Source organism: Tenrec ecaudatus, chromosome 15 (genome assembly GCF_050624435.1).
Source record: "Tenrec ecaudatus isolate mTenEca1 chromosome 15, mTenEca1.hap1, whole genome shotgun sequence".
Lineage (NCBI taxonomy): Eukaryota > Metazoa > Chordata > Mammalia > Afrosoricida > Tenrecidae > Tenrec > Tenrec ecaudatus.
The window spans coordinates 50,442,211-50,456,244 of record NC_134544.1 but is presented as its reverse complement, the minus strand read 5'-3'; the positions used below and the strand labels follow the sequence as shown (position 1 = coordinate 50,456,244).

The window sequence follows — 14,034 nt, the reverse complement described above, 5'->3', positions numbered from 1 at the left end:
ATCATGTGTTCAGAAAGTAAAAAGTTGTAGCAACTGTATAAACACTTTTAAATTGCATGGTAAAAGCATTGCCACTTGATCTCCCCTCTGATAACACCTTGGCTATCTGGTTTTAAATATTTTCTCTTTTTTCCCATACTGGGGCTTGTCGCTGATGTGTTTTGTCATTGTGGGTACTCTTGAATCTTTGTCACCTGTTTTACTTTTTTTCAGTAGATGAAACTCAGGATTGATAAACCTATAGAGACAACAGTTAGAACGAGGGTCCTTGGGGAGAGGGGGGTGTACAGTGGGGGAGCTAGGGGAAAGGTAAAGGGGAGCGGATATCAAGAGTTTAAGGAGAAAATAAATGTTTTGAAACTAGTGACAATTATACAATACTGCTAGATGTTTTTGAACTATGGAATGGTATGATGTCGGGATTAGTTCCTAATAAAATGGAGTGGGAAGGCTTGAGGGAGCCAATGAAATCAGCACTTCTAGAGGAAATGTCTGAACTGGGCTTAGGCAACACATAGCACCTTGACAACTGGAAGATAGGAAGCCAGGGCCGTTGAGGGCTAGAACAGGTAAGGTCAGCCTTAGCAGAAACCAGAATCAGCAGGAGCTATTTAATAGACAGGAGGCAGGCAAGTGCAAAGTTGGGATCTTACGAGGAAAGCCTTGAATATTAAGGTGAGTTCACGAGAATGCCGTGTGTTTGAGCAGCAATTGGTGACGCTACTGCCCTTTTATTTCAGCAGAATCAATCTGATATCATTAATGACCTTAGAAGAGAGGAAGAAGACAGGTATGAGCAGTGGTTTAATTTTTAACCGAGAATTAGGCTAGATGCAAGACATAAAATCCGAAGAATTGGAAGGTTTTCTTTTTTTTATTTCCCATAGCAGCACTCTAAAGTGCCACGCAATTAAAGTAGAAGCTGTCTTTCAGAGCACCTCATCCAAAAGCATTAAACCAGAAGGCCTAAAGACGTGGCTGGATCTTTCTAACCTTTCTTTTAAAATGAAAACCAAATTGAGATGATGTGCATCCCTAATCATCAAACCTTTATTTCTACATGGGCCTGTTGGTAATACTGCTACCAGGCTGTATCATCCTCGCTTTCCTTCATTTTGCCTCCTTCATCTGAGAGCGTCGTAAGTGGCTTGGTGGCTGCTTATTTTGGCACCCTTACCTCTTTCCTCAGTAGGGGTCCGTGTGTGTTGTTGCTGTCATTTGTAACCATGGCAATTGACAGCATACTGCTGGGAGCTATGTTCAACGTGGGGACAGATAAGAGGGGAGGGAGGCAAGAATAAATCCTTTTAGACAATTCTCTGACGATTTGTAGAGAATGACTACAAGAACACTGAAACATGTGGAAGTACATTTTCATTGAATTCTGTTCATTTCTAGAGCTGAGTACGAGTAAGAAGTGGACCTGCTATTGGTCTCCAGCCTGGGGGTGAGGTTTCAAAGGACCTGCTCTGGCACCTTCTTCTAGAAGCCAGGTTTACAGGACCCCTGGTGGCTTCATAGTGTTACGCATTGGGCTTCCAACTGCTAGGTTGCAGTTCAAAACCACCAGCTGGAGAAAGTGAGGCTTTCTACTTCTGTAACTAGTTACAGTATTGGAACCCATGGGGTGATTCTACTCGTCCTGTAGGGTTACTGTGAGTCGGAATTGACTCAATGGCAGCGAGTTGGTTGTTGGTTGTTTATGACCTGGCATTTATCAAGGTAAATAAAAAAGTATTGCTTTAAAATCACAGACACTATTGTAAACAAAAATACCCAGTTTTGAAGCTATTTTTTCTTGGCATGCCCTATATCAGACACATAAACTTCTGAAGGTATGTTTACATCTCCTTAACCCTTCTCCCAAAGAATATCACACTTTTCAATTTCCACCCCATCAAAATGATCAGTTTTAGTATCCTCTGTAGATTCAGTCATTTTCTTGAGTTTCAGGAACTGAGAGAAGTCTAGAGACAAAATCAGGACTGGGGGGTGGGGGTATGGAATAAGGTTTCCCAATGAAACTCATCAGGCAGCACAAGCCATCCTTGAAAAAAGGTTAGATGTGTATCATCATAATGGAAAAACATTCCTGGTGTAACTTTCCAGGCTCTTTCCTCACCAGTGCAGTTTTCAGTGTTTTTAAAATATCTTCATATCAACCCTGTAGCCTCCCTCTGATCTTCTGAAAATTATAGCAAGATTACCTCTTTGGAATTCTAAAGTACCTTTGGAATTCGTACCTTCTCTGCCTTAATTTAAGTGACTCAGCAGATCTCCAAAGCCACTGTTCTGATAGACCTAAATGAAAGTGAGACTAAGGCAAGTGTGCATTACTGACAGAATTTGTATGCAGCTGTCCACTGATCTTAGAAGTATGTTTGAGCACGCTTGTGTGGAATAAACTCATGCATGTGTGAATTGGCACCCTCAGAGCAAAAGCAAAACCTTTTGACTTATCCGTATGTACAGCCTGTTCTATACCTTTTTTTGTCGTGTCACAGTATAACTTGACTATTTCCACCCAAATAGAGCAGCCTCGCTCTTTTAGTAAAAATTCATTTTATTGGGGGTTCTTACAGCTCTTATAACAGTCCTTACATCAGTTATTTAAAACACGTGTACATGTGTTGCCATCATCATTTTCAGAACATTTTCTTTCTACTAGAGCCCTTGGTATCAGCTCCTTTTCTCCCCCTCTTCTTTCCTCCCCCCTCTCTCCCTCATGAACCCTTGATAAATTATTATTTTCATATCTTACACCATCTGCTTTCTCCCTTCACCCACATTTCTGTTGTTCATCTTCATGGCAGTGGGGGTTATACGTTTATTGTAGTCAGTTCCCATTTCTTACCCTTCACCCCCCACCTTTCCCTTATCCTCATGATATCGCTACTCCCATTATGGTACCTGATGGGTTTATCTGCCCTGGATTCCCTGTGTGTAGAGCTCTTACCTGTACCTGTGTACATGCTGCAGTCTAGCTGGATTTGTAAGGACTGGGGTCATGATAGTGGGGGGATAGGGAGCATTGAAGAACTAGAGAAATGCTGTGTGTCCGTTGGTGCTGTGCTGCACCCTGGCTGACCCGTTCTTTCCTTGTGACCTCTGTGAGGGAATGGCCAATTGTGTACAGATGGGCTTTGGGTCTTCACTCCAAGCCCCCACATCTGCATCTATTTATTTGTTTGTTTTGGGTCTTCTGATATATGATCCCGTCGACCCCTTGTGATCACAGAGGCTGGTGTGCTTCTTCCATATGGGCTTTGCTGCTTCCTTGCTAGATGCAGTTCACTCTTTCAATGGCTGAGAAGGACCCTAGACAATAGCTAATCTCAGTTATTTTTCAGAGAAAGTTTAAGTTTCTCTTAACATCATAGATGTTAAATAAGTGGGTAAGACTGTTGACGATTGATGTAGACTTGGCATTTTAGGTATTTTTTGTTTTTTAAGAATATATATATATATATATATATATATTGTTTGTTTTTTAAGAATATTTTTAAGAATATTTTTTTACTCAGACTTTAAGAATATTTTTTTACTCAGACTTTCATCTACTTTTAGGCTTATGGTTTCTACCATTCTTATATCTTAGATGTTTAAATACCTTATTATGTACTTAAAAATATTCTCTGGCCTTTGGTAAGATAGAGTCTGACCATTTTCATATCATGTCCTTATATGAATACACTGTTTCTTTCATTTTGTGGTTTGAGGTTTGGTTTTGTTTCTTTTTAACTCCCCTCTCCGTTACAAGGAAGCATCTTCTCATTTTGGGATCTTAATGTACTTTTTAGTCGATCAGGCCACTGTCCTTTTTCTTCACTTTCAGATGCTATCTCTAGCACTTGACTTAAATTTATTTCATGTACATTGCTTACATATGTGTGAGCTTTGGGCCTTTCCCTCATCCTTAATGTGTTGTAAAGTCAAACACCAGAGGCTTTCATTTCTAGTGCTTGACAGTTATAATTTACATTTCCTCTCAATGCACAAATGTGCTACCACAGGGACGTTCATAATTTAAGTGTATTGACATGAGACTGCATGATATACCAGTTGGTCCACACAGTAAAGACATAGCACCTTATTTATGTACCTAATCATGTTTTGCAGGTTATGTTATACTTTAGTGTGTGAGTTATGATTAGTAATGTGCTTGTTACTATATATGCACATCAGAATGCTGTGGGGGAAATTTTTTATTGCTTTTCTTACTCTTCTCTATCCACTAAACATACATTCATGGGAAAATGGGAGAAAGAGGCTAATGGAGTATTTTCAACTTTTTGAAGCTACTGCCTGTGGATGCTAGGACTGTAGTCTTATATAGCTGTTGCTGGATGAAAATATCTTATATGTGTTATCCTAGCTATGTGCTTCCCCGTGTGTACACATCTTCCCGTAGATAAGATTTACCATGCCTTTTTTTTTTTTTCAGCCAGGTGCTGGATGATGTGCTTTAGCAAGTTCAATTGGTAGACTTAGAGCACACTAAGAGTCTAAAGCAGAGAAACAAAATTAGTGTTAACAGCTTAGTTTCACAATAGCTAGTCAGCGAAGCTTCTCAAGATTATGGATTTTTCAGGACCTGGAGATTTTTGCTGCCCATTAACGGAATGGTGAACTTTGATTAAGTGTTGTAGTGGAGAAAATATAAGGTGTTTACTCTTATTTCCTTGTTTGTCATTCCAGGGGATATGTATGAATGAGTGTAATTCCCAAGTCCCTCTTGGTGAGCAAAAGATGAGCATTAGAACACAACACTGCTTCTAAATTATTCTTTCAACCTGGAATGTGTACCAGTAGTAGGAGGAATCCCTGTGGCATTCATGGTGAAATAATCAACTATTAGCCAAAAGATAGTTGATCTGAATTCCTAGAGGTGTTTTGTAACAATGTCATTCACACTTAGACACACACACACAGAGCTATAACCTTTTTTGTTGTTGTTAGGGATGTAGACGACATCAATGATGTGACTTCCATGGCAGGAGTCAACCTCAGTGAAGAACATGCCAGCATCTTAGCAACGAACTCTGAATTGGTTGGCACCCTTGTTCGGTCATGTAAAGGTGAACCATTTCTTTTCACTGGAGCTCTACAAAAGAGAATTTTGGACATTGGTAAGTGCAAAGTTATGATTCTTGACCTAGTAGGATCATCAGTCTGAGAGAAAATGTTATCAAACTAGACTGCCAAGGTTTGTTGTCTTAGAATTCTGTTCCAGAAGGAAGCACTTCATTTTAGAAATTAATTCACATAACAAATTATATAATGTGGTTTCTGGTTTAGACACTAGAACAATTTATTCATATTTAATTAATGAGAAAAATTGTGTGTGTGCTGATAGCATGTAAACATGACATAATGTGCTTTTTCTGCACCAGTTTTACATGGGAAGGGTGACCAGGGTTCTCTCTCTGTTCAGTCGTGGTGGTTAGACGGCAGTTCTTAGTACTTGTCGGATGCTGTATTGCATTGAAGAAAGCATACCAATATTGTGCAGTACAAATGCTTTTCAATTTAATTACAAACTTGCAGTAACACGAATGACTTTAGTCTCCTCAAATTAATACAAAGAGAGAGAGAGTGACTGGTTAGGTACTGTGTGTGCATTATACCATTTCTGTGCCTTGACCCTGAGACTGACAAAGACCAGCTGGCCTTCTTTACTCATGTCAAGTGTAGGGGGAAGGGGTGGGGGGAAGGGCAGTATTCCAGTGCTTGACTTGGCAACTGGAGATGAATTGTTTTGTTAAAAATTAATGGACTGTATTTTGAAAGGTGAGCTTAAAGGTAATTTTACATTATTTCACTATCAGATTTGCTACAGATTACATTTTGAATTAAAATTTAATATTATATAATGTCAAAGAATGCAAGTACATTGATTAAAGCATGTTATTGCTCTTGTTTTCCACCTTCAGATGAGAGTATGAGAATATTTCGGATAAGTCAGTGAGAAGTCAAGCAGTAATTAAAAACAATTTTCTGTTTATGGCTATATATTCAAAACAAATACATAGCATTCTTAGAAGCCCATTTCAATTAGATTACATAATTGCCTGTCTCTTTAGATTTCACAATGCCCTTGAAATACTATTTAAATGCTTAGAGAGTTCATTTATTAAAATGGGCTTCTACTTTTGGGTCTGTTCAAATGATTTTCTTTAAAATTTTGTCTAGTGAAGGGAGGAAAGATGTTTATGGAAAGGAAATATAGTGAAAGAGAAGCTAAACTCACAAATTATATGGTGAGGATTTAAACCTATTTCAGCTTATAAATTGAGCACATCAGTTTATCATCATTTATCAGCACAATTTATACAAAATAAGCATGAATGATAATGGATAAAATACAATAAAATACAAACTTATTTTGTAGACCAGTCATTAACAGACTCACAATCTGAATAAATGCCGTAAATTGTTAACAGTGTCAAAGAAGGCGGGATGTAATTTTCTATTTTTTTAATTACTAAAATTAACAGAATATGGTGCTAATTTTTGCAGCTAACATTTTCCTCCCTGAACGCTAGACTTGATTTGTGTTCTTATTAACTTTGTCCTATAAATGACCTTGCAAAGAGAATGATTCTAGAGGCTAAGTGAAACAATGTCTATATTTTCTGAGGCTTCAGGCTAGGTTTTATTAATGTAATGTCTAAGATCTTTGAAGTTGTGACTTTACCAGGAAAATCATAATCTCCAAACCTTTATTCATAATGGGTATGACTTCCAGGGGGAACAGAATACCTGCTGTGCTAATTATTTCAATTATCAGCCACTACTAAAACATGTAATGGATTTTTTCTGCTTCCACAGGTAAAAAGCATGACATTACGGAACTTGACTCTGATGCTGTGAACTTGATTTCCTACGCAACACAGGAGCGATTACGAGGCCTTCTAGAAAAACTGACGGCCATCGCTCACCATCGAATGACAACTTATAAGGTAAAGGAAGTCATTGAAGAGCTACAAACTTCTGTCTCTCTCTCTTTGTAATATCATGTTTGGCATGAGCTTGTATTCTAAATATATTTTGCAAGAAAATGGTTGAGACTTGAAATATTTCATATTGGTAGAAAATTCAAATCTCCATTCTCATTTGCTATATTTTGATTTACTAAGCATGACAAGTGAAATTATTAACCAGAGTTGAAGACGATATCCAAAGCCTCTGTCAGTGTCCATGGAAATAAGCGTTTATTTTGCCTCAGGCTTCTCTTCCTTAAGCTTTTGATTGGGAAACAGTATCTATTAGAACAGAGTACTAGTTACTTGTATTCTCCTCAGTGAACTGCACTCGACCAAGTACCTGATTACATGGAGAGTTAGTTATACAGCAGTCTTAGGATTCTGTTGGCTGTTTTTAATTTTGAAAAATGAAATGCAAGAATTGTCCACCACTTTTCTAGTATTGTTAACCAAATTGTATTTCACTGTGAAGATAAGGGGACTTGATGTGTTTGAGTTATAGTTTTGGAAAAGGACAAATGATTGGATGATGAAGGATAGAAGGGGGAAAATATAGCCATTTTCCCCTGTGAAAAGAAATATTGACTGCTAGATTTTGAGCACGATGGCATGTGGATAACGTAGGAGCTTTTAAGTTTGTAAGAATGGTCAAAAAGAAAGAAGAGTGGTCAGTGTCCTGGTGCCCACGCTGTAGGCTAAAAGGAAACAATGAAATGTAAACTGCATGCCACTGGCAATTTCCCTGTAGCAATCTTTCTGGTTTTCTTCTCATTTTTCCTACTTTATTTAGAAATGCAGATGAACTTTATTTAATTTCTGAACCTCACTTGCATAAATTGTGTGAGAATTTGCTGGTGTAAAAGCTATGGACATTTTATTTAGCCATATCAACTAATTCATTGGCTATATATAAACATTCTCTTTTTTCTTCTCTGAGGTTGACAGCATCACTTTCAGTTCTGATTTTAGTTTTTAGTATCTTGACTGTCTCTTTAACTGCCATTCAATCTAAAGTTTCCCAGTATTTGTTGATCTTTGCAAAGAATCACTTTTGGTCTGAATTGATTTTTCTCTTCTGTCTTGTTTATCTCCACTCTCATCTTTCTGGGTTTATTATTATTTCCTCCCTCCTGTTAACTTTGGATTTAGTGTTCGCTTCTTTTTCTAGTTCCTTAAGGCATGGTTTAGGTGATTTCAGATTTTTCTTCTTTTATAAATATTTAGTGCTATACATTTCCCTGGAATGCCACTTGTGCCATGTCTCATAAATTTTGGTGTGTTTTTGTTTTCATGCATCTCTAAAAAAAAGTTTAAAGTTTCTCTGAGATTTCTTTTTTTGACCCAGGATCTTTAATGAATTTGTTATTTAATTTCTATACATTTGTAATACAATTTTCATGCCATTGCTGATTCGAGCTTCCTTTCAAAAGAAGATACCTTGTATGATTTTAGCCTTTGTAAATTAGTTGACCCTTGATCTTAGGTTGTATATGCCCCTGAGAGTGTACCAGGTATTGTTGTATGGTGGCAATGTCTAAATCAGGGCTTCTTGAACTTTACCCACTTCTGATGCCTGTGTGATCAAGAGATCGGGAACGTGGGCACATGCTGCCGGAAACATCTCAGTTTCATTATACGACTGATGTTGAGTTAATGATTGGTTGTGCATCCAGCAACCTTATACTGTTTGTTACCAGATTTTTCAAGCTCCTGTGGTTTAAGAAACTTTATTCTAGGTGTGCCTATTGGTCTATAGTGTCATTCAAACCTTCTGTTTACTTATTCATCTTCTTATCTAGTTTTTCTGGCCTTCATTAAAAGTGGGATGCCATGCAATTATATATTTCTCTCCAATTCTTTCATTGTTAGCCTTACGTGTTTGGGGACTGCATTCCTGCTCTTGTATGCCATCAAGTCAATCCAGACTAGGACAGAGCTAGATAACAAATGGTGCTGGTTTGCAGATAAAATAAAACAGGATCCAGATCTCATCATATACAAAACCAATTCAAGAATTGCTTCTAAAACCTAAAACAATAAAGATCATAAAAGGAAAGATAGGGGAAACAATGCTTAGCATAAATATACTATTAAACATCTGAAAACACAAAGAGAACCAACAGACTGGGAAAATCTTTTGGCAACAATGTATTGACAAAGGACTAATTGCAAAAATTGATGGAAAACAAATTCCTCAGTAACAAAAAGGCAATCCACTTTTAAAATGGGCAGAGAGCATGAATAGACATTTCACCAAAGAAGACCTACAGGCATCCAGAAAAGATGAAGAAATAATTGCAATCAGCCATTCAAAACAGTGATATTTTATTTAATGCCAAATAGAGTTTTCCAGATAATGTTTAGTATTCTGAGTGCCATTCAAAGTGCTACAACCATCAGATGGGTTTCTTCTATTTGTCAGGAGCACACCCTCCAAGGATTTTACTTGCCCTAAGCAAAACGGGGAGGAGCTATCTCACTTAGAAGACCCCGGTACTTTAGCTTAAAGCTAGCCACTGCCTCTCTAGCCTTCTGCTGCTTCCTCTTAATCTCCCTCCATACCAGCACACATACTCATTCTTTTTTTGTTTTCGTCTTCACTTTTTAATTAAATTTGGTGTAATAAGCTGCCAAGCACATTAATATCAATGCGATACTTCATTCTTAAAGCTTTTGTCACGGTCTGGATTTGCACATATAGAAAGGTATCATTATTGTTATCCTTTAAACAAAGAAGTATTCTTTTATATTTGGATACAGTTTAAAAACGCACATATTGTATAGATTTGGTATTATGAGTTTTGAGTTACAGAGCTAGCCATGTCCTTGTCTTCCAGTCCATCTCCTATGAAGTATAGTGGGTTCTGCACTACTGAATGTCTCAAAAGCAGGTCGTTGCTATTACAGCAAAAGCTTACCATCAGTTTACTCTGGATGTCCATTTTCTTTTGGTATTATTTTACCTGGATAGATATAATTCTGCTAATTAATCACAGTCCATAAACTAAAAAGCAAGTAAGTAAGTTGCAAACACACATGTGGTGTAGCTTTTTTGATCTTGCTGCCTGTTAGGTTTTTTTTGTTGTTTTGTTTTTAAATGAAGACATAGTTCTTTAAGTACTACTGACCATAGAGAAGCTCAAACTTTTTCCAATTGAAAGCTACTATAATATTCCCTTTAGAGAGAATTCACTTGATGATTGATATTGATATCTAAGTTCTTAAATTTTTATTTTTATCATTAGGCCATTTCAGACATTGTGGGACACTAACACTGAGGGAAATATAACCATAGGACTATATTCCCTAACTTATAACAGAAGGACTCTGCAAAGCTAAATTAAAAATAAAGTCCAAGCACATTATTCTGCTTTCAATGTCATTCCCGTAGATTCTCACCTAACAGCTATGCTGCCTTAAAGTGAGCACATGGTTGATTCTGTCTCCCTGTAGAAGCAGACATTCTTTGATTATCTCCTCCAGGGGAGGCACCCATCCCCCTCCTTTCTTCCCCCAATGCAGATATTAGGTTTCCTCACCTGTGAACTAAGGAACTTTACTGTGATTACCACCCACCTTGTGACATATGTAACTTCTGAATCTGCATCACTAATAAAAGCCCCAAAACAGTACAGATGCTCCGTCTCTTTCTCTCCTCTCGTTTCCCATTGCCATGTGGACCACCAAGAGGGACTGAGGTGAGCATGCTACTACGAAATGTGTCTGACTCTGTTATTTTACAGTCTCTTATTTCTTTTATTCTCTATGACTTTACTATAATATTTATATATTACCACTGTACAGTTGCACCTACAGACCTGTGATATTATCAGGGGCTGGCTACCCTGACAAGCTCTAGTGGCCTTGGCACTACCAAATCCTAATCTGTTGGTGCCTGAATGCTTCAGACCAGCTGAACAGACAGGAAGGGAGAAGATAAGACTGGAGTCACTGTTGTTATGCCAGAACATGGCAGGATACAAGGTTAACATATAAAAATCTATTGGATTCCTGTATACCAATGAAGAGAGTCCTGAAAAAGAAAGCAATACTATTTACAGTAGCCACCCCCAAAAGAATATACTTAGGAATAAATCTAACCAGAGTAACAAAAGTCTTGTACAAAGAAAACGATAGGACACTACTATAAGAAACCAAAAGAGTCCTACATAAGTGGAAAAACATTCCATGTTCATGGATAGGAAGGCTTAACATTGTGAAAATGTAAGTACTTCCCAAAGCAATCTACAAATACAATGTAATTCTAGTACAGAGCCTAACTGCATTTTTAACAGAAACTAATTACTAACTATATAGAGAGGGAAGAGACTGTGTTAGGCTCAATTGACTAGAGAAACAAACCCAGTGATGCTCATATGTGTAAGGAAGAGTTTTATATCAAGAAGTAAAAACATCTCAGCTCAGTCCAACCTAAGTCCATATGTTCACTATTAGTTCATAAGTCCCTCTTCAGACTCACGAAACCACATGCAATGATGCAGAATGCAGGAGCATCACAGGCTAGTGGGTGCAAAGTCTCATGGAGCCAATGGCAGTGGACACATCTCCTGGGCTCCCACAGGTCTCAGTGTGGCTTGTTAACAGGAAGGTGAAGGTAGAGAGAGAGGGGGGAGGTTCCCAACCCTCCTCAGGAGCCAGCAGTCTGTGTGACCTGATTGACAGGCCAGACTGCACCCCTACACTTTTATATCTTTAAATTGACACAAAATTATGTAACTACCACAGAGACGAGACCCAGGTTAAGCAAAGACGTCCATAAAAAGAATAACATAGAAAGCCTCTCACTCCTGACTCCAAACCACAGTAGTCAAAACAATCTGGTATTGATACAGTGATAGATACATGGACCAATGGAACAGAATAGAAAACTCAGAAATATTTCCATCAAACTACAGGTGACTGATCTTCAATAAAGGGCCCAAACAAATGAAATGGGAACAAGAGAGTCTCTTTAAAAACTAGTGCCGGCACACTTGGATGGATCTTCATCTGCAGAAGAATGAAACAGGACTCGTTCCTCACCCATGCACAAAATAAACTCAAGTTGGATCAAAACTTAAATGTAAATCCCAGAGCTGTAAAGATCATCAATGAGAAAATAGGACAAACTAAAAATGTGGAGCTGATTCCAGGGGCTTAAGTGGATAGCAAATATTTTGAGAATGACGAGGGCAACGAATGTACAAATGTGCTTTTTACACTATTGATGTATGTATGCATTGTGATAAGAGTTGTATGACCCCCCCAAAAAATGATAAAAAGAAAATAGAGACAAACTTGACCCTATTGTAGGCAAAGGTACCATATATATTCAAATATGTACTGAATATCAGCTGAGGCACCTAACTTTACCACAAAAACTACATTAAAAAATGCTGGGAAAACTTGGCTTATTCATGAGTATATACGGTATACTATCAAATATAAGGAAGGCCTTAGTCTTTTAGCTCCAGGGAAACTTGTCAGTCAGTATAGCTTTTAGCATCAGAAAATCGCACATTACAACAAAAGCAAAGGTGGTGTGGTGGTGGTGGATTGGGATGAGTAGGTGGCAGGTCTTAGATGTTGATTGAGATGGACCCCCACCCCAGCCCAAGCATGAACATACTCACGTGTATGTTAATATAACAAATCAAACCCTTGCGTTTGAGTTGACTCCCATGGTGATCCATATATTACAGAGCAGAATTTCTCCCCAGGGTTTTCTTGGCTGTCACTTTTACAGAAGCGGAGTGTCAGGCCTCTTTGGTGATGCAGCTGGTTAGGTTCAAACTACCAACCTTTGTGTGTTAGCATCCAGTCACAAACCATTTGTGCTCCAGTATAGAAATAAGTGATCATGTCAGATGAAAAGTTAGGGAAAATATTTTGATTTGGAAACACTGGTTTTATATTTTGGAGTATCAGAGTAAATGGAAGAATTTTAACTTTGCTGTCCGTATTGCTGGAGTCATTTAAGACAAAGAATTATACTTCTTTATAATGGCTGAAATTTATAAATTGTGTTCTTGGCTTCTTTGAGTACAGTTTCTGTATAAATTAGCCACCTACAGAATTAATCAAAACAGGGTTTCATGATTTTAGTATTTGCCATATGATCTTTTGTTTTTGACAGTAGTTGTATGGACTTGTTAAGGTTTGGTCATTAGAACATTGGAAAGCAGGGTGATAATTTTCTTCTTTGTTAATCTTTTTAAGTGTTTTTAGCAGTTTTCAGCTTTTGTCTTTTACAGGTCTAATTACTATTACAGTCTGCTGATAATGGACAGTGATTTAAATACAGATAATTAGATCATAGGTTGATAGTACATTATCCTGCTTTCTATTTCCTAATGGCAGGTCTGAGCTCAAAACTTGATGCCATCAAGTCAATTATGACTCATGGTTTACTCCATCATTTTTTACCTTTGTTTTATGTTTAAACTCATATTTATTAGTTATTAAAGCTCTTTGAAACAAGTGCTTACTCATCTCAAATTTAAAGATGACAAAATTTTTTCTTAAGTTAAATGTTAAAATATTACCTCTTGAAAATTTAGCTTGCTCTCACTGGTGTTATTGTCTTTAACCAATTTACAATATTACCTAATGTAGAATGTTCTTACCCACACTCGTCATAGCCTTTTTTTTTTCTTCCCCCAGACAAGCGAAAATTACATCCTGTCTACTGATACCAGGTCTCAACTCAAATTTCTTGAAAAACTGGATCAACTGGAGAAGCACAGAAAAGATTTAGAAGAGAGAGAAATATTATTTAAAGCAGCCAAGGTAAGGGTCTATGTGATTTATGAGTGAGCATAGCCTCACGATTAGGTCAGAAATAGTTTTATTGTTGGTTGACCTTCTTGGGCTTATTAGGACTAAAGATTTCTCAGGAGGATTTTTGAAATGAAATTGCTAATAGAATCTCCCACAGCCAGGGTAGCATAACACAGTGGCTTTCAGTTACTTTTGTTTAATGAGCTGTAAGCTGTTGTCTTCTGCTCTCATTTCCTGTGTTCCTCTTCATACCTACTACCTCCCAGGT

The 14,034-nt window shown here is 37.6% G+C and overlaps 1 protein-coding gene across 1 annotated transcript in view; it reads left to right on the top strand.

The window, feature by feature from the left end:
- TAF4B (TATA-box binding protein associated factor 4b) overlaps window positions 1–14,034 on the top strand; it is a 116,219-nt gene that overhangs the window by 44,738 nt on the left and 57,447 nt on the right. The window contains exons 10-12 of the mRNA XM_075532850.1: window positions 4,960–5,129; window positions 6,832–6,962; window positions 13,650–13,775. Of these exons, the coding sequence (XP_075388965.1) occupies window positions 4,960–5,129; window positions 6,832–6,962; window positions 13,650–13,775 (427 nt within the window). The remainder of the gene's footprint in view (window positions 1–4,959; window positions 5,130–6,831; window positions 6,963–13,649; window positions 13,776–14,034) is intronic.